The sequence below is a fragment of the Xiphophorus couchianus genome, chromosome 20, assembly GCF_001444195.1.
Source record: "Xiphophorus couchianus chromosome 20, X_couchianus-1.0, whole genome shotgun sequence".
In the NCBI taxonomy this organism is placed as follows: Eukaryota; Metazoa; Chordata; class Actinopteri; order Cyprinodontiformes; family Poeciliidae; genus Xiphophorus; species Xiphophorus couchianus.
The window spans coordinates 14,653,885-14,679,038 of NC_040247.1; the positions used below are offsets into that span (position 1 = coordinate 14,653,885).

General features: G+C 35.9%; 1 protein-coding gene across 3 annotated transcripts in view; it reads right to left on the reverse strand.

Moving 5' to 3' along the window:
- cfap20dc (CFAP20 domain containing) overlaps positions 1-24,003 on the reverse strand; it is a 42,156-nt gene extending 18,153 nt beyond the window's left edge. For 2 of the 3 annotated variants that reach the window (XM_028001823.1, XM_028001822.1), the window contains exons 1-13: positions 23,768-24,003; positions 23,515-23,604; positions 22,856-22,949; positions 22,684-22,756; positions 21,243-21,357; positions 20,955-21,096; positions 20,375-20,521; positions 16,751-16,902; positions 14,896-15,004; positions 11,964-12,071; positions 11,765-11,884; positions 9,679-9,992; positions 2,439-2,780 (exon numbers count right to left, since the gene is read on the reverse strand). In XM_028001823.1, coding sequence (XP_027857624.1) covers positions 2,439-2,780; positions 9,679-9,992; positions 11,765-11,884; positions 11,964-12,071; positions 14,896-15,004; positions 16,751-16,902; positions 20,375-20,521; positions 20,955-21,096; positions 21,243-21,357; positions 22,684-22,756; positions 22,856-22,949; positions 23,515-23,604; positions 23,768-23,788 — 1,827 coding nt within the window. In that variant the 5' untranslated portion in view covers positions 23,789-24,003. Of the gene's footprint in view, positions 1-2,438; positions 2,781-9,678; positions 9,993-11,764; positions 11,885-11,963; positions 12,072-14,895; positions 15,005-16,750; positions 16,903-20,374; positions 20,522-20,954; positions 21,097-21,242; positions 21,358-22,683; positions 22,757-22,855; positions 22,950-23,514; positions 23,605-23,767 lie in introns of those variants that run through there. The other variant, XM_028001825.1, reaches the window with a different exon arrangement.
- Between the last annotated feature and the right edge of the window lie 1,151 nt (positions 24,004-25,154).

The following is a 25,154-nucleotide window of genomic DNA, read 5'->3' on the forward strand; positions in this document are numbered from 1 at the left end:
AAAAGTTTAACTGCAGCTGGGTTGCCAGGCAGACATTAAGGTAGTGCTGGACTTGCTCTGTTGCTTTAACCCTCTTTAAACAGTGTATCTATTGATTTAGGAGAGTCCTATGGTAACTTGATTTGTCAGACAAAGTGTAAGGGACTCTGGTGGCGAATCAATGGTAGTCAATACACTGGAGCTGCAGGAGGGGAAACAAACCCCTTGTCATATTTCTATGACAACATTTCACTCAAAGCCATCACTGCGTGCTGCCTGCTGGAGTTGGCACAAATCAGCGGTGAGAAGTTGCACTGATGAAGGATGCTGCGATATCACTCAGCAGAGAGTTGTGCGCATGCAAAAAGCAACAGCTTTGACTCAGAACTTGCTTCAGGCCTTGAGATCACTTCAGCTGACTCCTCTCAGATCCTAGATGTGTTCGATATAAGAAAGGGACTCCTTCAATTGTAGCTATAGTTTAATCCTGAAAAACATTTTTGGTAACCCCTTTAGTTGTCTAAAATAACAGTGATCATAGTGCTGAAGTAGAAACAGGTAGACAGCTTTACAGGAGTATTTGTACACTTTATACTTTTACACATTACCTTAAAACTACAAACAATAATGTGTTTTACTGGGATTTGTGTGACAGATCTGCACAACAGAGCACATAACTGAAGCCTGGTAAAAGTCCATTGTTCTCTGCTTTGCTTCGTACAGAGGGTCTGAAACCTCATCTATTTAGAAAAAGATTGCTTGCTGCAGACGTGGACCATGTTGAAATTTAAACAATTGGATCTGATTGTGCCCAGTTACTAACATTTGACCGTGACATTTGTAATGCGCCAGCTCAATTGTGATAGAAGCTATGCTATGAGTTGTGTGCACTGTAAACAACCATACCCCACTACAAAGAGAGAAGCTCCAAGTTTAATTGTTCAATATCTGAAAGTGTGGCCAACATGGACTGAATGGCTTCGTTCACTTCCTCTGCTACTGTTGCCAAGCTACAACCACAGTCAGACTACAATTCAAAAAAGGCACAGAACTCATTGTCATTGTTCATAACTCTTCCTTCTGTTTGCTGATTGGCCAGGGTGAAATGCATTCTGAGAAATAAAGCTCAATGGGGCAAACACACAGAGAAATGAAGGGAGATGAGAATAGAGCAAAATTGTGTAGGAAGGCATTGGCCAGGCCAGCGTAGCTATGAAGTGGAAGGAAAATTAAACATCTTAATATTTTTTTTTCCACATATAAAAGTCTGAAAAGTGCAGGATTCATTTATACTTAGCCCCATTAAGCTCACCACCATCTAATCTAATTGAGCTTGAGCTACTGTACAAAGGAGAATAATTTCAATCTCTACATGTGAAGAACTGGTGGAGGCATACCCCAAAAGAATGCAACTGCAGCTAAAGGTACTTTTAAAAAGTATTAAACTGGCAGGATGCTAACTCAGGTTACATTTTTCATGTGTTTTTATATGTGGAAAATTTCAAAATTCCTCTCACCTCAAACTACACTATTTTGACATAGGCCTACATACAATCCAAATGAAATACACAAAGGTTTGTGGTTGTAACATGAAAAAATGTGGAACAGATAAGGATGCCTAAAAACTTTTGTAAAGCACTGTAAAAATATCATAACATGATTTAATATGATGACTGTTTCTTATGAGGCTTCAAAACATAAATAAGAAATTTACTGGAAGTTCTACAACACACAGGCAGCCCGCTTAAAGGCAATTATGTTTATTTTGGTTCATTAATCATCCTTTGTGGAAATTAAACAACAGCTTTCTGTCTTATCCCACTGTCGCATCCACAAAACTCCCCACAAGCATTTGGATGTTTGATTAAGCCAGCTCTGCATTCACCTGTTCTTCTGTCACCTCTGTCTGATGTTTGATGCAGGACAAACAGTTTACGGTGCATTCACCCGAGCTTTTTTTAGAAGATCGGATGGCTGCAGGCTCTGCTGACAGTGGCTCAGAGTCAGGTTTTGACTGTTAAATATATTTACAGAAAAATGTCCTCAAAGAAGGTTGTAACTTCTGCTTCTTCTGTGCCCATCTCACTTGATCATTTTCAGTTATTCTATAAAAATTTCAAGCTTGAACAGCTATATAAAATTATAAAACAAGAAGAGCAATGACAATACTGAACTTAAAAAGATTAACTTGTTTGGCTTTGAACTGAAAAACTACTACAGTCAAACCTGATTCAATAGTCATCTTACTGAGGATGCATTTCTTGTGAATCTTATCTGGAAAGCACTGTTTTGCAGCTGTACACTGGAACATCAAATATGGGAGCTTGCAATGGGGGTAACTAGGTGCAGAATCTCATCTACATCCATTCAGTGAATTATAGCAAGGGAAAGGAAAATATTATCCATAAGACCACTTTGAGAGATATAGTGTAAAGTGGGTAATAGTCTTTGAGTCCTACCTTATGCTGTATGGAGTCATTGAAGTGAACCTCTTGGAGAAAGCTCCTACAAAGTGAAACGGTGATATTTTCACCCAAAACCTGATCTGCTTTTTCAGACTTGTGCCTGCTTCTGCTGGGTGAGCGGCAACGTGCAGGGACCATCCTTACTGGTTCAGCTCTCCCGCTGCATAGATACTGCATGCAGGTTTTAGTTAAATCTTGTCTTGGTGATGCTGGGTTTGTACGCGGAGATTCAGAAACTAGAGGATTCTCTAGCTGCACATGCTGGCTTGTATCAGCAGATCTTAGAGTAGAAGGATAAGACACACTTTGATGGTGGAACTTGATGTAGCTCACATCCTGAAAGGAAAAAAAGGTTTTGGTCAGGTAAATATTACATTTATGGCTTCGGTATGTCAAAATGAAGTTGTTGTTTTTTTGTTCCAAAATTGCAGTCAATTCTCAAGTCACTAATAACTACAATTCATTGAATTAATTATGAATTTAAAATCATTATCCATAATACATAATGCATTTAGAAAATTATGATATAATATTAACCCAGAAAAGGAAATCTAAATATTTGTATTCAGGGGAAAATAGGATGATATCAGTTAATGCTATATATATCTGAATTCATTAAACAGGAAGTGCTTTTATTTTTGAAGAACCAGAAATGTATGTGTATTGAGCAAGAGAATAGGATTTTATTAGGTTTTTGATATACAGGGCATACACTTCCTCATCACCTTTGTTCCCTTAAACATGTTGGGTAAAGTCTGCACCAATTACCAATCTCTCAACTTTGCATCACTCTAGGTCGCTCTAGAATTTCTGCTTCTCTTCTTATACACACCTTACATGTAGGGCATAACCACTAACAACATTAATAATAATTTCTTCAATTTTGAGCTTAAGTCTCATCAGCCCATCTGACACCCCTTTCACTTCCAGAATATTCCTAACAAACTCCTCCTACAGGATAACTCCTACTCCATTTCTCTTTCCTTCTACACCAGCATGCTAGAAAAAGTTTAATGGTTTTCATAAAAATGTGTTGATAGTTCTGAGACTGGATCAGGCATCCACTAATTTGGATTCATACAACTGACACCAATAAGGTTTTGTACTTGTGGTAACACATTCAATGTTTCAAACTTTTCAACAAAACCTGCGTTCAAAGAATTAAATACAATTACAAACTCACTTCAAAAATTATTTTAAGTTGATATCACATTTCAAAAGACTTAAATGTGGTAATCTGCAAAACTATGAGCTTTAGAGTTAGCTCTAAACACTCCAGCTATAGATCTGTGCCAACTTGTATAATGTAGGACACTGGATGTTATAAAGGCAATGCATGGTTCTTTTCTGCACTGAAGAAAAACTCATAGAAACCACAATTTTGAATACCAAAAGTTATCCCAGCAGGCTTCAAAGATGCACGATGCTAAAAAGTTTGAGACTTGCTCTTTTACTGGGGGTCTGCAGCTGAATTAACAGCACAGAACTCAAAATGTGACCCACTTTCACAGCATAAGAAAAGAATATTAAAAATCTGACATACATTTCCTCAAAAAATGTTATTTAGATCAGTTGACCACTGCACAACCGTACACTTAAGACAGGCATGTATTGTTTGTTCAGATATGTAGCAACGCAGGTTAGCAAATCCATGACAAGATGTACTCTTTAACTCATTCAAGGCCAACAAATGTTCAATACAAATGCTTTATTTGGACGAACCCTCAGTAATTATGCAGAAAGGGTTATGGAAAATTTCTCTCCCTTCTATTGACAGTTTTTTTTCTCAATGTACAACTGGGTCGCCACAAAAAAAATCTATTGCAAGGGTTGTGAGACAAAGCTGACAACTGCTTCCATCGTTCTCGAAGGAGCAAGCTACACACATGAGGCACACTGTTCAAGCTTACACTGCATGAATGTTTCATATCGAAAGCATAGATTTTCTGTGGAGCATTAATTTAGTGTTATTCTGCACTATTGGTTACAAACTGACATTGATTTAATATCCTAACTTGATGAATAGATGCATCAAATTCTATTTATATTTTAATAAACCATGTTTTCAGGGATACTGAGAATTCCCAGCCTAAAACCAATGTTTCTCTAATTATGTGTCCTCTCATTTTTCTCTCCAGCCTCTGCAAGTTCTTCAGAAAACAGGGAGTCACAGCTATTGCATGCATTTAGACTGATTGTTAGCATATGTACATTTATTACGCTCATTGTATAGACATTATTTCTCTCAAATTAAGTCCTCCTAGTGTAACTTCAGCACTATATCGTTTCCTTCTACTGTCCTTCATCTCTTAGGATTGTTTAGGGTGAAATGTTATCATAAGCCCCTGGAGGTTTGACGCTCAGTGGTTCCACATATTATTTTCTCTACTCTCTTTCTTTGCTTTATCATTTTCATAAGTTCAGGTGAATAAACAATGAAATACATGTATTATTGAAAGGCCGGATCTGGGCGTGTCTGCAAGCATGAATGAGCCTTACTGAGCTGCTCCGCTGTCCATTGTTTGAGGTATTTTTACATCAAAACAACTGCTTTCGGCAGAAATTATAACAAACTTTATTTTGGTCCATTGTTTCTGATATATTTCAAAGTGTTTCATATGCGGAAAGTTTGTTGCTTTGTTCTGCTTTTAATATTTCTCTCTGTTTAAAAACTAATGTCTGCTCAAGAGAGTTGCATGAACCTGATGCAACACGTTGAAAGATAATAATGCTCCAAGTTCAGAAAACCGACAAATGAATAAAAATCAAAATCAGGCTGACCTCTGTTGGATGTATAAACATACAGTTTAATAATATTGACAGGGTAGCAACACAGTGGCTTGCAGTATTACAGGAAAGAATATTTGCCTCAGTTAATACTGTTGACAGTGTGTGGATTCCTATGAAAACATACAGCTGTGGGTAAAACGTGTTAGAGTCGAGCGTAGGCTTTAGTTGGCTTTTTGATGATTAGAAATCAAGTTTAGTTAGAGTACAGTCTTTTTCAGAAACTGTGCTTTTTTTTCCAAGATATAGTAAAGGGTGTCTGATTTTTCTATTTATGATGTTACAAGTACTCATCTCTTATTGGTTTTGAAATGTGAGCATTTATGATTGTGTCAAACTTTTATGCCTGTTCTTGTTATGAAACAAACAATCATCCTTTTCAAAGCCGAAGTAAAAAGTGGATGACCAAAAGCCAGGACTAACCAGCGGAGATCACTGCTTAAAGTCAAAATAAGCATTATCAGCTGCCTTATATCTCCTCCAAACTAACAGGACCGAAGTACCAGAAAACTTCATACATGTAACAACAGAAAGTTCAGGAACCCAGAAAGCAGGATAACAAGAGTAAATACACTTTATTACAACTGCACCATAACACTGACTGATAAAGACAAAATGAAAAGTATACCAATGGATGTTATAGCAAACAAACAATAGGACTAGAAAAACTAAGGAATAGTAGAAGATGAAAGAAAAATAAACAGGAAAAACAAACTTCAGAAAATAAAATATCTAAAAACTCCAACATACAAAACACAGTGTAAAAATGTTTAACTCAAAAAATGATCAGATGGTGAAAACTGAAAAAAATCAGAGACTGAAATATTATGTCCTGTCAACATCTATACCCACATTATATTGAAATATGTGAAGTACTAACTACAAATATAAACCTTCGTTTTGTGAAAAGCTTGGGCATCAATAAATTAGTAACTCTGAACATCTTTAGCCTGGAAATTTAAGACATTAGTCACTAAATGTAAAGCTATTGGTCAAAAACAACATAATGTTCATATTGTGTACAAGTCTGTGTATTATCACCTTTCTAAAATAACAGCCTAAGTAATTTTTTGTCAGAAGTTTTTTAAGAGCACATCTATCTTGAATTACTTACAGTGTATATTATTACACGTTTCACTAAATCATGATCTCTATAAGCAAAGAATAGCCCCAACTAGTTATCTAATTTCCTTCTGTATAACTTTTTAATTTGTGGTTTTACCTAAATTTAATTGTCAAAATACTTCAACATTTTCTTTAACCAGCTCCACAGAATTGTCAGTGTTGTTCTTATTCTGGTCTTAACAAATCTCCTTTATGTGACTTTATCAAGATCCTCTTATGGCTCACTCACAGGTGCTTATGTAGCCATCACTGAAGCTCAGGAAGGTTGCATGTGAATTACCAGATGAGTAGGACTGAAAGGTACTTAGACCAATATAGCAAGGTTTCTGAGTGCATGAGAGAAATGTTGGGTTTTTACATTGTTACATTAAAAGCAACACTGTTTCACTTACACGTCTGTAACAAAGCTAACTGACTAATCAAACAAAAGCCCTTCAAACAGGGTATTTGCTATAATATACCCAATCCAGAGTGGTTTCATTAGTTTTATTAAAAGTTGTGCAAAATTTGCAGGACTGTACTCCAAAATCTTGGCACCTGAACAAATATTTTGTTTTATATTTTGCCAGCTATAAAAATTTGAAATTTAAACACACAGACTTGAAACAATTTCAAACACTTAGTTTGTCCAATTTCATTGGGAAATATTCATAATTTTTTAAATTGTGCTAATGATAATCACAGAGCACAAATGTGTGTAAATGTTCTTGTGGAAAATTATGATAACTGACACAAAGTTTTACAATGGCTGATGAAGTAGCAGTGACTTTCTAAATTGGTTAGGATTTCGGAGGCATTGTTCGTGTTTTTTTTAGATGTTATTGGCATGTTTTATGCAATAGATGCATCAATAATACAGAAACAGCAGCAGATAAAAACAATTACATACAAAACACGATACTGTATTTTGAAAACCTCAGGGCGTCCACTCGTACAGCGGTGTTTGTTTCTTTTGAAGTGCTCTTTTTTTTTTGAAGTGTTCAGACAGATTCAACGAAGAGGCTACATGATCATTTGATTGCATAGAGAGAAAGATGCTTTCCTCTAACAACCTGTCTCCATGTGGGTGTGTAAGTGTGTTTGTGAGAGGGTGTGTGGGTGTGCAGTGAGTTTGCGCATGAGTATACCATGTGACTCTTCCCCACATACAAAGCAAACACTTATACTGAGCTCTTTCTTTGCATTTATACTTTTTGCTTGCTTTCCATTAAAATATACTGTATATACGTATGTATATATATATATATATATATATATATATATATATATATATATATATACACACATATATATACATATATATATATATATGTATATACATATATACATATATATATATATATGTATAATAGTACAGACCAAAAGTTTAGACACACCTTCTAATTAAAATGGGTTTTCTTTATTTTCATGACTATTTATAAGGCAAGAAATCCCACTTATTAACCTGACAGGGCACACCTATGAAGTGAAAACCATTTCAGGTGACTATCTCTTGAAGCTCATCAAGAAAATGCAGAGTGTGTGCAAAGTAGTAATCACAGCAAAAGGTTGCTACTTTGAAGAAACTAGAATATAAGGGGTATTTTCAGTTGTTTTACACTTCTTTGTTTAGTGCATATTTCCACATGTGTTATTCACAGTTTTGATGCCTTCAGTGTGAATCTACAATGTCAATAGTCATGAAAATAAAGGAAACTCATTGAATTAAAAGGTGTGTCCAAACCTTTGGTCTGTACTGTATATATATATAACTTATCATAAAGTATTGAATACATTATGTAAAATTACAGCTTTGAAGAGGACTGGCCACTTCCACCTAGATGCAGGGGTAATAGATATACAGTGCCTAATCAAAGCATTAATTTTCCATGAATCTTTTTCACAAATAATTAAAGGTAAGGCAAGGCACAATATTATATTATTTGTAATAAATCAACAGAAAGTAGTGATTCTCTTAACTCAAATACCCCTAAATAAAATCCAGTCCAACTGTTATAATTGCCTTCTGAATCCAACTAATTAGTTAGCAGAGTTCACCGGTGCATATTTTAATCTTAGTAACACCATCTCACAAAACCACCATCTTACATCAAATTATATGCAAGTGTTAGAAGGAACCCAGAAACTTCCAGTCCTAAATCAATTTAGAGTCTGTGGCAAGACTTGCAACTGTATACGCTATTTATTCTGACTCAACTTAAGCTATTTTGCAAAGAGAAATAGGAAAAAAAATAACTAAGTTTGGAAAAGAAATATCTCAAAAGGCTTGCAGCTGCAATTACAGTGAAAGATCAGTCCACAAAGGATATACTCATGGGAGCTTAATATAAACATTTCAAATGTCTATTTGTACATTTTGAGAACATTTATAATTTTCTTCCTGTCTCAAAATTATACACTAATTTGTATTGAACTATTATATCATATCCCCATACAAGATGCTTAAACTTGTGGTTGTAATGTGACAAACTGAAAAGAAAAAGAAAAGGGAATAAATACTTTTGCAAGGCAGTGTAAAACCCTTCGCAAATCTGAATAGAAAGGGAATTCTAAAAGTAAATGTCAGTTCAGTTAAAAATTTTATGGAAAAAAATGTTATACCTGCGGTTCAAAAAGGTCAGTATAAAAGATTCAGTTATTTTGAAGTATTAAAATGTCCTACTAATGGTTTAGCAAAGACTGTGAGTGCCTGATTTCTGGTGTGTGCATGTGCTCTAGAATCTTTCTGTATGGTTAAACCGGCTCCTGTATTCTAATGACAAAGACCAACTGCACAACAAAAAGGTTCTTAGCTGTGAATTATCAGACTTATTACCAAGTTTTAAATAAGTAAAAGCAATTAGCATTTCTTTGAAGATAGATCTTCATGATTTTATTTCTACAGTTTTAATTTCCCTGCTTAGCATAAAAAATCCTGCTCTTTAATACAAATAGCAGAGTAATTAATATATGATGTGATGACGAGCAACTTTGACTTTTGAACTGAAATGTGCAACAGTAAACTCTTCACTTCAAATGATAAATGCACAATTAATTCTGACTCTTACAATTGATGATGTAAATGTCTTAAATTGTAACAAAGTAAACTTAATTTAACTTTAAACATATTGTAGGACTTAACGTGGGTCACGTGTGCTAGAAAAAATTCAACTATGCTGCTTGGCAAAAAATGGCAAGGGCAGCTTTAAAATCTACTGCAACGCTGTCAAAAATAGTATTCTCTGTGACATAAAGCAGATGTTCTGCTTGTAATTAGTTATGTGGTATTATAGAAAGCACATTAAACCTTTGTGATTCTGTGGCTCACAAGAAACGGACATACCTCATCACTTTCACTGCCGATAAAGTCATCCTCAGGCTGCGCTTGACGCCGCCCCCCACCAGTGCTCTGGACCTGACCGTCTCCCAGATCCATCTTCTCCTGGTCACCCTGGCTTTGCCCTCGCTTGGGTGAGTGGGGCTGAGATGAGAAAGTGAACACCTCCTTCTGCAAAGTGAGCTGGGGCTCGGACCCCTCATTACTCTCCCGGCTGTTCCAGACCTCCGGGTCAAAAGACAAACCTGATCGAAGTTGAGACTCCACTGGTGTGGGGGCGGCTTCCATACTTGCATAGGCAGGGCTGCAGCTCTGCTCATCTAGAATTATAAATACACTCATTTATTCTGCGTTCCAAGTTAATTTACTTCTTAGCTGTTTTTGATGAGTAATTTCTCTATGAACAGAACATCTTTTTCAAGATGGTGTGATGCTATTCTTATTGATAATACTCACTTAGCAATCTTTGATACCAGTATGCATAGTTGTAATTAATTTCTCTGCCTGGAAAAGTCTACCTTCATTCCTGGCATTTGTGGCCATGATATGTTAAATTCCTTTCATGTATTTATTATAGAAATCTCTGAATGAGGTAACCATGTAAATATAAATAAAACTACAGCTATGGTGTGTGCTGAGAATGTATTAAGCCTCACTAAGTCAATGCATTGCAGAAATATTTTTTCATTTCAGCAACAGCTTTGCAAGTTTCTGCCTGTGCTTCCAAAAACGCTCACGCTCAGTCAGATTGAATGGGGAACATCTGTGAACATCAATTTTCAACTCTTGCCACAAATTCTCAATTGTATTTAGATACGGACTTTGACTGTGCCATTTTAACACATGAATATGCAATCTAAGCCATTCCATTCTTGCTCTGGCTGTATGTTTAGGTTTTTCCTGCTGACTCATGACCCTCCACCCCAGTCTCAAGCCCTTTGCAGCCTCCAATAGGCTTTCTTCCGTTAGTATTTCCCCCAATCTTCACATCTCATCTGATCAGTCCCTTTTTAGCAGGGACTTTTATGTCAAGTATGTTCAAGAAAATGCACAGTTTTAAAATTGTGTGAAATAATTATTGTCCTGTTGATAGAGTCTTCCACCTGAGCTGTGGCTCTCCACAGTTGGTTGTCTTGAATTTGACTTATGGGTATCAATGTACAGAGGGCCAAATGCCCTCTGTAAAAAGAACTATTTAATTAGGATTTATAAAAAAAGACACTACTCTGCATTCGCCTATCACATAAAATCATTAAAAATTACCCAGAAGCTTGTGGGTGTAGTGTAAACAAGATCAAGGTATAAGAATATCTTTGCAAGGCACTATATGCACAATCAAGGGGAAAAAAGCTTTTACAAGCTTAAATGAAAGTTTCTTCAATGTATAAGTGCAAATAAAACACGGTGAATCTTTATTCTCCAAGATAAACCTCAGTTAAAAGACAGAGGCACCTAAATCTGAATGAGTGAGCACATTTGAACCTCTCGACAGTATAATCACTTCCTCTAATTGCCCACTGTGTGGCAAACCCTGGGCCCAGGAGATGTCCCTCTGACTTTTATTTAATGTGCCACATTACCATTAATGAACTAACTACTTTCCATCTGTGGGCAGGACTGCACCAAAGGAGCTTACTGCTTGTGGAGAAACCTCCATAAATGAGCTCTCAGAACACATGCACTCGTTTTGCAAGGACAATGGGAGTGTGGGTGTGTGTGCACATGAGGGTTACGTGGGGGGATGGCGGTGGGGAAGAGAGCACAGGTTGGAGAGAGGAGGGTCATGCAAGTGGCCCTGATGTGGGTTATGTAAAATTTAAAAGGGGGAACAAAAGCACATATGGAGCATAGAAGCATTAAAATTCATGCAATATTTTGAAGTGATCTAATTTATGAATTATCTGAAGAGTGGGACTGACTATTTTTCTCAAGTATAAAGTAGCTGTCTAGGAAAATCAGAACATGCAAAACCATCCAACCTGCATATCAATATATATATATTTTGTTTTATGTTCTCATCCCTCACTGTCTTATTATGATACTGTGACTTTTGCTTTGTCTTAAAATTCACATCATTCTTATTTTCCCTTACCCATTACTAGGTTGGGCGACTTTTCTTCTTGAGTTTGAAGCTGCTGGCTGCTCTCTGGCTGACTGGATGGAAAAGGGCTATTATCCCTCCTTCCACTGCTTTTACCACCAAATTCAGCATCTGGGGGATATAACCAAAAAGTTCATTCTTAACTAAATAAAAACACAATACAATAGATTGATATGTGTATGTAATGTACCTGATGATACCCTCTCTCTTCCAGCACTCAGGATCCGTAACTTCTTAGATCCCTGCTTACCAAACACCCTTTGTTTGGGCGGGTGGGGTTGTAATTTGCAAGATTCTCCTACAAATAATAATTTGAACATCAGAAAATGGTTTATAACAATAGATTCAAACAACAATGTTATTAAAGCTTGCCAGAAGCATATCTGTGAACTGATTATGCACTGTGAAAATTCCTAATAATGAAGGCATTTTGGCAACTGAGCTTCTTACATTCATTCATTGCAAAAAGAATATATCCAGCTGCATTATGTTCGGCTGAATTAAGGAATTTTAATCAGCCAGATTTTGCATTCAGTCGTGCTGAAAGGATAGTGTATTACCAATCATAAAGGCTGTTATTGGATGCTCGAGAGACTTCGTACTCTGCAGAAACAGGGCTTATTTTTTGTTGCCCTATAAGTAATAATTCTGAAAGGGCACGGAGCTTGGAAGAAACTGAATCATTTTCTTAGAAGGATTCTCTGCCACAGGAGATGCCATGTAATGAGCCAAAGTTATCTAGGTTCCTTGCAGTGGCAAAGTCAGTGACACTTTCTTTTAATATTTTTACATTCATCCTATTACTGTAGATATGTCAAGGGTGTACGTGTGCTCTCCAACAATTCATCCTCATATTTTCTTTTTCAAGGACCAGTCCACAGCTTTACTATATATATATACATATGGACAAACTTGTTGGTATCATTAGAGCTTATTGAAACTGTCATTGCCTTCTATGCAACTTTTTATTTATCTTAAGGTTAGCAATTTTACTGTGGCCTTTTGTGTTGAGGTCAAATATTTCAGATAATACTTAGAGAGAAAAAGCTGGCATATAGATATTTAAAAATGGTAAAAATGTACATTTCAAGTGCGCTTGAAAGGTCATTAAGCTGTATGGAAAGATTTTTTTAATAAAGAGGATAAATACAGTATGTTTTTATGGTATAAAAAATATAGTGGTTTGTGTATGTAAAAGTGTGTTTTCATTGTCTAAAAATGTACTAAAGCAATTACATTAACTTGGCTCGCCTTGCCTACCTGGGCCTGAGCCCATTATGTATACCTTTTCAACTAGCTTAGTCTATCCTTTATGTTTGTAATGCAAACTGTTTATGTTTAATAAATGTCAAAAGTGGTGCTGATGGGCGTGCCGTGGTGGCGGAGGGGTTAGCGCGACCCACATTCAGGCAAACGTAGCCTCGACGCGGCTGTCGCAGGTTCGACTCCCGGACCCGACGACGTTTACCGCATGTCTTCCCCCCTCTCCTTCCCCCTTTCCTGTCAGCCTACTTTGAAAAAAGGGACACTAGAGCCCACAAAAAGACCCCTTGCGGGGCGATAAAAAAAAAAAGAAAAAGTGGTGCTGATAAGTCAAAAATGCATTATTATCCCAATGCAGTTTATGACTGGATATTTTTTTCATATATTAAAAAAAAACACAAAATTAAATGCAACATATGGACATTTTTATTGATATTTTCTCTTTTTGCGTTTCCCAGTGCAATAAAATTTAAGATCAGTTTGTACCAAAAGAGAAATGTGTGCAGTATTTTTGTGGTCCTTATTCGGTTTTCTTTTTTTATTTTACTTCTTATAGTGTGCTATTAAAGAAAGCTGCCAAAAAAGTTAGGAACCATCAGTCTCAGTTGGCAATAGTTTCTGGCTAGAGATGGAAAAGCTCCCCAAAAGAAACAATGAATAATTGTATCACAGTCAAGTTTTAAACTAAGTATTTAACCTTGAGTACTATCGCGTTTGATATCAAGCATTTTATCAGCTATGTAGTCATTTTAAAAGAAACAAATGTGCTGCTGGATATTTCGTGTTGTTTGCACCATCATGAACATGAACCAGAGAGAGCTTAGAAGATCTATTAAGGGCTACAAAAAGATCTTAAACAGCTATAGCATATAACATGATCCTGTTACTAAAAGCAAGACTAAATGTAATCTTGGGTAAAGAGTCCAAAAGGTAGAAAAGAGCCAAGCTAAACTGCAAAGTAAAGCTATGTCAAATCATCTCATGCGTTCTGATCCATAATGAGTAGCAATGAAGAAGCTCTACAAAGGCTTCACCACTTACAAGAACATCCAACAAAGACATCTTTATGTCATTTGCTATTATGCATGTTGACGAGGCCCAATGTTTCTGGGGTATATTCTTTAAACTAAAATGACTGGAGCTAAAATAAAAACTGGAGCTCTTTGGCAAGTCAAATCAAGTCTTATGTTGTGAAGTACAGAGAACACTTACGACAGTGACTGCAGCAAAAGATGCTGCCACGAAATAATAAAGATACTATATTTTACTACCTGTTTAAATAGTTGAAAAAGTTAACTAAGCACCGAAGTTAACCTATAATCAAATACAAAATCTTGCTTTTGTTAATCGGGGACCTATCAAACTTTAGCCAGTTTCACATTATCTCCGAGAAAGTTGTTTTGCTTTTGATGTATTGTGGGGAAAGGTAAGAAGACATTCATTTGAGACTCTGGATAAATTACTAAGGATAAATAAATTATAACCATCAGCAAATCCAACATCATTATGGCTTACTGAAGATGTGGCAGCAGTGATATCAGTAACTATTTCCTTTTCTCCTTGGGTATACATATTTTTCAAGGACCATGTGAAACCTTTCATGATTGTTTCTTATTTTTTCATTTTACTGACAACTAACTGTACCCTGACAAATCTAGATTCTCTCCATTTTTGTGTTACAAACATTATTGTGTATTGACTGCTGTATCCTGAGTTGTTAGTTTAAGCAAGTACACAACAATGCTCACAAAGGAAAAAAAACAGAGATTTTGATAGATGAAATAGCAGAACAAGGGCATTCAAAATTGTTGAAAATGTTCACACAATAAAAAAACAGTTGGATATATACTCAGATTTACCTTTTACCGAAGTAAGGGACTGTTGACCCTGGGAGAAATGCTCACCAACCATGGTAACATGCTGGCTCTCAGCGGGCTCCTTTTTATTCAGTCTACATGATGGAGAAACCTGTGGTACAATATCAAAAGGTACATACGGTAAAGGCTCGATAACACAATTTTCCTACATTTTTGTACTCTAATGACACAGATAATTCACAAAGAACTACATCGATTTGTGCAAAGCCTTATGCAAAAAGGCAGGCAATTAACCATATTACATGTTTAATACCTACTAAAAGCTGCCCAGAGAAGGTTATTCCCTTCTCAAGGGGTCAGAGTAGTTTGAGGCTCTGTGACATGTTTTACAGTGAATGGTTGTCTGAGCAGTTAGAATTACTAATCTACAAAGTGCTTGGAACACTACTTAGAACTCTAATAGACATGGTCACATGGTCCATTTTTAAAAATGGAAGGACTTTCTGGTGGCAGCAAGTCATTCTTGAAATCCAGAATATTAGATAAAGCAGAAAGGAGTCCTTGTGCATATTGGAGAACACATTGTTTGGACTGAATCTTAAGATTCTGCTACATTATTTCTTAATTTGCCACAGATGGTGACATATCTAAAAACATTTTTTACTTGGGTTGAACAGTATTGTTTGCTCACTATACACAATCAATGTGTGCCCACAAGCAGTGAAACACTTATCAGATGAATTACCAAATAGACACAGTCAAGTCTGCTGATATTAGCTACTCCAAGCATTCGACAGGCCAAACTGAGTTATTCTTCATTCCTGGAAACAGCTTTCCTGGCATGCATGGCATACAAAGAGATCTCATAACGTTTCAGCAGCACTTAAATGTTGTAGCAATGGAAAATATGGTTTTTGATATGTACAATGCCTGAGAAGTTTTCTGCATGTTTAAAACATCCATCTTAGTTTGGATTAGATACAGCTCATATTTTATATGCTGGGGTATCCAATATATTAACAGGCAACACAAGAGTGTTTTTTTTTAGGTTGTGTATCTTTATATGCATAAAAAATGCATGTAAAGATAATAGAACTATTAGGATTGCAAATATTATAGTTTAAAGATAAATCATTTTAACCGGAAGTTGGCCTATATGGGCTTCTTTTGGTTTCCAAATTATTCAGACAAACAATGTCTGACTGAACTTTCACAAGCTGACTACAAAGAACACTGTGTCTGTTAACTACCAGAATAACAACAGAAATCTCTAAACCCGATCTTGAAGTAACAGAAGTTGGATGTGATCAATCTCCCTTAATATCAGGGTGTACAAATAGTCAGCATACAACTGTGGGTTAGATTTAAGCAGGGATACTATGTGTAAAGATGATTGAAAAATATTAATCTTGTATTCTAAGTAATGTTCAGATGGAAAACATTGGTTGCAAGCAGACAAGTTTATGCTTGATATTACTGATTGGCTCAACATTGCTCCAAATTGAATTAACATGACAACAATTTTCTCCACATTGTTCTCTCTTTCATCTGAATAATGTTTCTGAAATAGTTTGTACATTTTAAAGTATTCAACAATTCCACATTTTATTCCAACAGCGCTTTTTAAGGGGTGGGTTAAGTGGTGAAAAAGCGACACTAATCCGGCCCTCAGATTATATAGAACAGATTTTTAAGGAACTATATGCTTGGTGTTTTTACAATTAAGCATCCTAAGTGTTTTTACAATTAAGCATCCTAAGAGGGTTTCTGAAGTACATGCCTCTGGGGCCACAGCTGTTTTGAGAGCACAAAGAGAACCTTAGCTATTTTAGCAAAGTCTTTTAAGTCCACTTTCCTCTGGCATGAGATAGATTACAGTAATGTAAATAAACCATACACTTCTCTCCATTCTGTCCAAGTGTGCAATGCTTGTTCTTCCAGTATTTGGAGATGCTGAAGAAGCTCTGGAGCCCGCGGCTGTCTGTAAAACACCCTGGGGCTTGGTTCTCCGATAACTAGTTGATATGGCAGTGGAAGACTGATCAGGTACTGCAAAAAGAAAGAAATTTCCACATCTCATTGGTGCACAGAACGGTCTATTTAAGGTCAGAGAGAAGCAGTGTTTTGTCTGGTAACAAGGCCTATTAAAAGTTTCTTTTTCACTGTAACTGAAGAAAAAAAAACTTTTAAAACAAACATGTTTAGCTTATACACAGGAGTATGTTTAGGATGCAAGACATTGCAAACTACCCAATAATAAACTTTAAGCATTTCATGATACAGATGATCCTGTCTTCATCAACTAATAGCTCTATTAAATAGCACTTATGCATAAAGATACATAAACGCCTAATAACTAGATTTCAGTTAAATTGGAGTTTATCTAATAGAGTTGAAAGATGTGTTTCTGGCTATCAGTGCCATTTCATCATGTGAAAATAATGGGCTGAAGTGGGAGTTGTTCTGATATGGCATCAACCTGACCTTGCTGTATCTGTGCCAGGGCTAATCAGGACCACCTCTGCTGAAGCTAACAGCAAAACACACGTTCTATCTGATCCTCATCAAAGCGCACAGCAAACACTTTCAGTCCGCAAGACAAACATGATCGACAACATGATACCGACCGAGCTTAGCTGGACGTTCTAAGAAGGAAAGAGGAAATCACACTTCTCTGATACAGCAGATGGAACACACTGAGCTGTACCTGTTGTGTGAATAAATTTCAGTGTGCTTCAAATCTGCAAAAGCCCATAAAGAATGGGATAACAGAAAGGATTACAATGAGATATAGGTATGATAGCTGGCTCTGGAGAAGTAGTTTCAACAGTGATTTGGATCTGTGAAAATTCATTGACCTTCAGCGCAACAAAGAGTCTTTGGTGTAGGACTGAGATAAACAGGCATTGTTTGTTGTCGCATGACAAAAAAAAAAAAAAAACGAAAAGAAAAACGTAGCCTTCCTTGTAACAGTTTTTGACAGTTTGGGTACTGAAGGAAATGCATTCAACAAACAACTCTGTCCTAGTTAAATTGGACACCTACTTTAATAGCAATCGTTTTAATTATGATTAGGTATGTTGTGTTAATAACGTAGATGCTAATTATGAAAAGATTTTTCCCGTGTGTGGTTACTGCTCTCAACTAAGGCCAATACTGCTTGATTCAACATGACTTGGACAGCTGTCAGAACAAATAAATATACGCTGATAAAAAAGGCCACGAAGGCAACGGAACTGGATTACTGGTGCATGTCTTTTGGTTTGAGGAGATAATTGCAGCTTCTCAAGAGCAGGTAAGATCCAAATAAACACAAAAATGAGAAATAAAGGAATTTCGCACAATAAAAAGTGTTATTATAAACATGCAATCCTCTATACAAATGTATTAACTGTCTATCAGCTTTACTCTAATGACATAAAATGACATCATTGGAATGTTTTTTTCAAAGCAACATCTTTGCTATTTCCCATAGATATATGCCTGTCATGTGGTTCAGAAAATGTAAAGGTCCTAAAGTTTGACAACTTTATTTTATACTTGGACTGCTTCCTAAATTCCAATTAGAAATCTGAAACAAAAGAAAATTACATCTTCATAATAAGGTCTCTATTATTCAACATCTATATGTATACCGCTGACTTATATTTATTTTAATTACTCTAATATTTTTTGTCACCTAATGAAAATAATCTTTTACAGTCTCTAAGCACATCTTTAACTGGATGGGTCAGAATTTCTTCCAGGTTAAGGCAAACAAGAAAAAGGTTTTTGTTTTTTAATCAAAAGACACAAGGGCAGAGATAACTATCATTAAACCAAAATTGTTTATACACTTATCTAGTTTATTATCTATTTCCATTCAATCAATACATTCTTGGTCATAGGACAAATAAATCTATCAAAAGATAGTAAAACAATATAACATGGGAATCAATGAAAAAAAAACATTTTAGCAGTTTTTATTAACATTGTCTTACAGTATGTAGAATGCGTAAAATGTCAAAAAAAAAAAAAACTCTTCATATCCTTCTCAAAAATCAACAAAAAACTTTATTAATGGCACCACAGAAAACCCTTGTTACAATTAGCACCCATAGTTTTTCATGTTCCAACTTGTATTTTGATGGTTTATCTTTGGTAATGAACTGAACGGCTTAGGTTAGAGTAATATTACTTCAAATAATAAAGTAATATTTTAAGTAATTCAAATATTACTTCCTGTCTAAAGAAGAATGTTGACAAAATTAAAAGATTACATTACATGTAAATCAGGTAAGGGTTTTAATAATTTCGACTTAACTGTAGCACTTATCTTAACTTAATGAGGCTCAATGTGTTGGCATATATTTTAACATCCCAATGAAGTCAATTACTAAGCCAAGCTATGATTTTTAGATTTTTCCCTGACTCACCACACCTGAAGCAAATAATGGTTTTCTACTAGGCCATAGTCCTACATTTTTGGATCAATTTTGTAGGAGCAAAAACAAGTACAAAACATGCCTTACAATTTGAGATGTGTAAAACTGTTGACTGCTTTACATAACTGTTAATTGTGTGTAAAGGAGTCACAGCTTCCTCATTTGTGTCTAAGATTATTATTTCTTTAATTCACTTTTATCACCTGAACTATTAATATGTTTATATTGGCATAATGTATAACATTTATTTCATGTGATGTATTCATTTTTACTATAATTCTTTTAAAATATTTCTTACCTTATGTGATTTCCTATGTTTAATCTGCTGTAAAGAACTGCACTATCTTGAATGTTGCTGTACAAATAAATTTGACAAGCTTTGCTGTCTTGTCTTATGAATTTGTAGTATAAAAGGTTATGACTGTGCACATACTGTCCTGGGTGTCTTGTTCTATGATTTACTGATGACTTGTCCAATTTGTACTAACTCTCTACCAATAACCATAAAAGGCAGCACCCCCCACCTGCCCACATGGTGCTCCAAAGATTTCGGTTACATAAGATGGTTAGAAGTATCATGGAAATACCTTCATCATATTATTTATAGATGTTGAGCACGTCACTATTGCTATTTTTTCTGAAATAACATCCCTTTTCCTTCAAAGAAATCTCTTCAGGCAGCAGGGATTTCTTTCACTAGAGCAGTGGATCTGGTCAGGTACTGATGCTCAAGATAAGGGCCAACCTCTCCATCCACCGCCAGTTCATAGCAAAACAAGGTTTAGGTTAAGATTTCAGGAAGAAAAATAAGCTCCACATAAAACTTACACCTGCTTTGTGCATAGGGTAAAGTCAAGCTGAAACAATAAAAGGGCCTTCTCAAACTGCAGCTGCAGAGCCAACTGCCTAATACCACTGACTGAGCAGGCAAAGTCCACCACAAAAGCGCATAAAACTATGACGATGAGCATAATCTGTTCTATTGTGTTTTTTTGTATTGTTAAATAACCTAATGTCATTTTTAATTGAAATGGATTGTTTTAGAGCTTTTGCTTTTGCACTAACTTATTTCAATTCTGGGGTTTTGTCTTACTTACCAGAGGCTGAGCTAAAAGGATCAGACTTCACTTCGGCCTTCTGCAAATTCTCATAGTTCAGCATGTGAGTAATTTGGTTCACATCCGAAGGGTACCAGAAACTGCAAGGGATCATCTCCATGAGACAAGCCCCATTAAGAAATGTGTCTGCAATAGAAAAAATATGCAATGTTGGAAAAATTCTAACAAAATGTGGGGATATTTTTGGCAAAACAGGCCAAAATATATCATTGTGACATATTATCATGTCACAAAAAACAAATTAGTGGTATGGTGTAAAAAAGTACTGGCCAGCCACATCTTTGCACCTGGTACTATTGTGCATTTTCACTAAATCTACCAATAAGCTTTCAGCAAACCATCACAACAAAAACAGCAAATTGTTTCCAAATCTATTCTTATGCTTCATCATAAATACACAAGATGTGCATGCATACACACACTCACTGAAAACAATGCTTTAAGTTGGGAACACTGGACTCCTTCAGTGAACAGCAGTTAGTCAAATAACCAGATATGCAGACAGCATTAGGGCTAAGCGAGATAACTTCTAACCACTAACCAAACGCATCAGTATCACCTGACATGACTTTAGGGTCTGTTTTCATAGTGAAGATCCTCCGAACTTTACAGGTAGCAAACAAAGTGATGCCATCCAGAGTCGAAAATCCCTTGAAAAGTCCACTAGCGAAAGATTCAAGGTCGATGCATAAAGTAGACCACTGAGACAACAGATACAACATAATTTTAGGCTTTTAGTGATACAGTTCAGCTTACATTTAAACATGAAAAAAGATAAAAAAGTACATAGCCAAAAGTGCTTTTAAAAATTCATAATGAATGCATAAAGCATGAATTACATACTCACAGTATTCCGCTTCAGCTCTGTGAAAGGTATCTTTGCGTGCAAAAGTGTGGCAGATATCTCTTTATGCACTGTTGAAAAGCAAAGTCTTCTTTTAAGATGCTGTAAATCCGTTATCCTGTTTAAAGCAGATAGCACAACAGCACATAAATTATCACCTGCTACAACGGTGTCACTAGGAGATTCTGATTATACAAATGTTAAGCTTTATTGGTATCTAATGTGACTTCTTAAAGATGTCTTCACTTTAATAGAGCAGCTGTCTTGGTCCTCTCTAGGGCTACAGGTACAGCTCAGTCAATAGGAATTTCATTAAAAAGTTTATTTACTTTATTTATTTATGTTATATATTTACTAACTACACATAGAGTGAGCATTTTTTTGTTCACTTTGATGATAATGTCTTACAGTTAGACAAACCAAAATTTAGTTTTTCCAAAAATACCACCCAATAATAATAATAATAATAAAAAATCTGAACTTAGAAATATTATGTAAAGACCATAATGTCCACAGTCTTCCAATCATAGGAAGATTGTCAACACATTGTCTGTGGTGGTCCAGCAGATAGCCACTGACACATCAAATAAGAAAAGTAAGCCAAAAAGGTAATCACTATGAAGGCATATGTGTGGAAGGTTGAGTGGAAGGAAACAGTTCATTAGAAAAAGGTGCACATAGAACATGGATAACCAACATTTGAGAGGATTGTGAAGTAACAAATTTTGTTGAAATTCATAAGGCATGGACTGTAGGAAGACTTGACACTTTAAAAGTCACAACACACAGACAGATCCAGAACATAGGCTACAACTGTTCTAGTCCTAGTTTCAAAGCCACTCCTAAACCATAGACATCAAAGGAGTTTTACCTAGGCTAAGGAATGACTGCACTATTCCAGATAAATTTTTGAAGTACATTTTTCACATCATTTAGAAATTAAAGTCTAAGAGTCTATAGGAGGTGTGGGGAGAACAGAATCCAAGTTTCATCAAATACAGTGGGAAGTTTCTACAAATATTGAATATTTGGGGAGCTATCTGATCTGCTGGTATTGGTCTACTGTGTTTTATCAGATCCAAAATCAGTCCTCTTCATGCCACACTGCAATGCAAGAAGAGCCTGAGTATTTTGTGCTTATAATGTCCGATACATGACCACACTTTTCAGACGACCACATTTCTTCATTAAAGGTTAATTGCATAATATATTGTAACTTTCTAAGAAATAGAATTTTAGCTGTCAACTATAGTCATAAAAATTAGATGCTGTAGATGTAGCATGTAGATGCTTCAAAGATATAATTCCGTATACAGTAAAACTATAACATGTGAACCCAACTGATTAACTGAAATGAATTTTGATATTTTATTTTATTTAAATTAAGTCCCATTTTGATGGTTGTATAATATACAAACATAATTTCAAACTCTCATATACTTACACAAGCTCAGTAGAAAAGTCATGCCGCTCTGAAATATTTACTTGAATGATCAAAAATCGTTGAATAAGCCCAACTGCGACAAAGCAACAAAGTTTTAATTACCATGCAAATTTAAAAAACAAACAAAAGTAATGTTACAGATGGATGTATGAAAAGAATGATATTGACTTACGAGGCATCTTAGCATTCTTCGGCATTTGCATTTTGACAGTGTGGCTGCTTCCTTCGAGACAGTAAACAAATCCTTTAACTTCTTTATTATACTCCTAAGAGAGAACATAATTCAGAAGAGGTCTTACTAAGTCTGAGGCCTTTCTGTGTATGACTGTATACCTGTTGTGTAAATGTCCCTAGGGGATAACAAATGGTTTTTATGGGAGCATATATAAGAGGCTTCAGCTATAAAGTCTATGTGTCAAGATCAATTCCAGCTGTAAAAAGTGTTTAGTTGGCAGTATTGCTTGGCATCTATTGTAATGAAGGTAAGATTATTTGTCAGCTCTGTATGAAAAAAGCACCTGACCTCCACAAAAACTGTGTAGCAAACATCTGATCTGATTTATCAGGATGACACCATATGGCACTTATGCAGTGAACACTATGTTATTGAGCTGTTGTATAACATTTTTGGCTTTTTTCTTAGCATAGTGCTCACTGATGTATTTTGTTCCACTATGCTACATTAGACTGTACCATATATTGCATGAATGGCTTCTGCAACCCTGTAGTGTGGATGCGACAATAGCGTGACTTAGAGGACACATAGGCCTGTTAAAATTGATTGTGGTGTAAATAAAAAAGCAGAAATAGAAGCTTGCTTGTAAACCTCACTTTATGTATAGCCGAAGGTCCCCCACAAAGCTTCCATTTGGCTACAGGGTCCTTTCCTTGTCCACTGAAGAGATCAAACACAGCTCCCCCCTGCAACAAATAGAAGGAATTCATTATTTCCTCCTCCTTCTCCTTTTCTTCTACTACTACTACTTTGTAGTAATAATAATAATAATAATAATAATAATAATAATATAACTTGCAAACATTTAAATACCAAACAAATTGTGGCCTATGTAAGCCTAACAAATACCTGGTAATTGTTCTTGAACATTTCAATGACACGTCACATCAGCCAAATGCACCCAAAGAATTTGCTCAAAATAAATTCTCCGTTTATGGCTCGTCTGTTTCTGAAGGTCTAATCGTATCAAGCAATACAAATAAGGGTACTTAAATATTTAATATCTCAAAACACGATAGCTGGCAAGTCAGCGCAGTGCACAGCAGACAAATAGCTGTTTACCTAACTCGGGAAATGTCTCCATGGTTACCTGACTCCAAGCCGTTACATTCCAGCGCTCGCGAGATGTGCTTCAACCACCTGCTTAGAAACTGTGACGTAGCCAGAGCGTCAAATTGAAAAGTTACGAAAGCTATTGAAATGGATGTTTTCATAACCGTGTAGTATAAGCCCTTCATAGGCTAGGAGTTTAGTGGACCCGAGTGGATCTTAATCTGTAAGTATTTTGTTTTTCCCCTCAAGCGGTATTTAATGTGATTAGAAGACACTCAAATTCGAATTTTTTTTTTAATAAATATATTTTTCAAAGAATGGTAATATTTTTTTTATCTATTTATACGGCTTACAACTAATACAAACACAAATGCATTTTTCTGAGGAAAGAAGACTATTATACATAACCAATAAAGAAAAAAATATTTTTTTTAATAACAGAAACATCATGCCCTGCTGGACAATAATCATGAAGATCACTGCTGATCTAACAACTATCATTGACATAAGGGTGGGATGGCAACATGTAATTGTTTAAGAAACTGTCTGTTCACAGACTACAGCATCTACATTGTTTTGAAGTTTAAAGGAAGGGAAAATGCATTTGGTTTAAATATATGAAAAACAACAGAATTAACTGTTGCAGCCTTAAGGGGATTGGGAAGAAAACCTAATTGAAAAATGATGCATTCTTTGTGTTACTTGGTTTAATGTCTGACAATACTGTGCATGATTGGTCAGCAACCTTACCTGATATAAATCCTATGTAAACTATGCAGAATTGTGACAACACAGATGGGCTATTTAAGCAACCTAGGCAAACTAATTTCATGTACGCAACTCTTGCAATGTAGCTTGTTACGGCCCTGGGCCTTATGGGCTGGTTTGCAGGTGTCTTGTTGTCTGTCTTTGTTCTCCTCCCCTTTACAGGTGCTGCTGATTTGTTAATTTGGAGCACAGGGCATTTAAACCATGCTGTCTCCACCTTCTGGGTCGCCTTTGGCGTCCACTCTGCCGCTTGATGCTTGTGGTGTTTTGTTGCCAGGCCTCAGCTCCCCTCCTTTTGCACATTTGAGTTTGTCTTTGTTTTTGCACTTCAACACTTCCATATGCACTCATACACCACATCCAAGCATTTGGATTACACCACTGACACTGACATTCTCAATCCATTGTTGTTTTT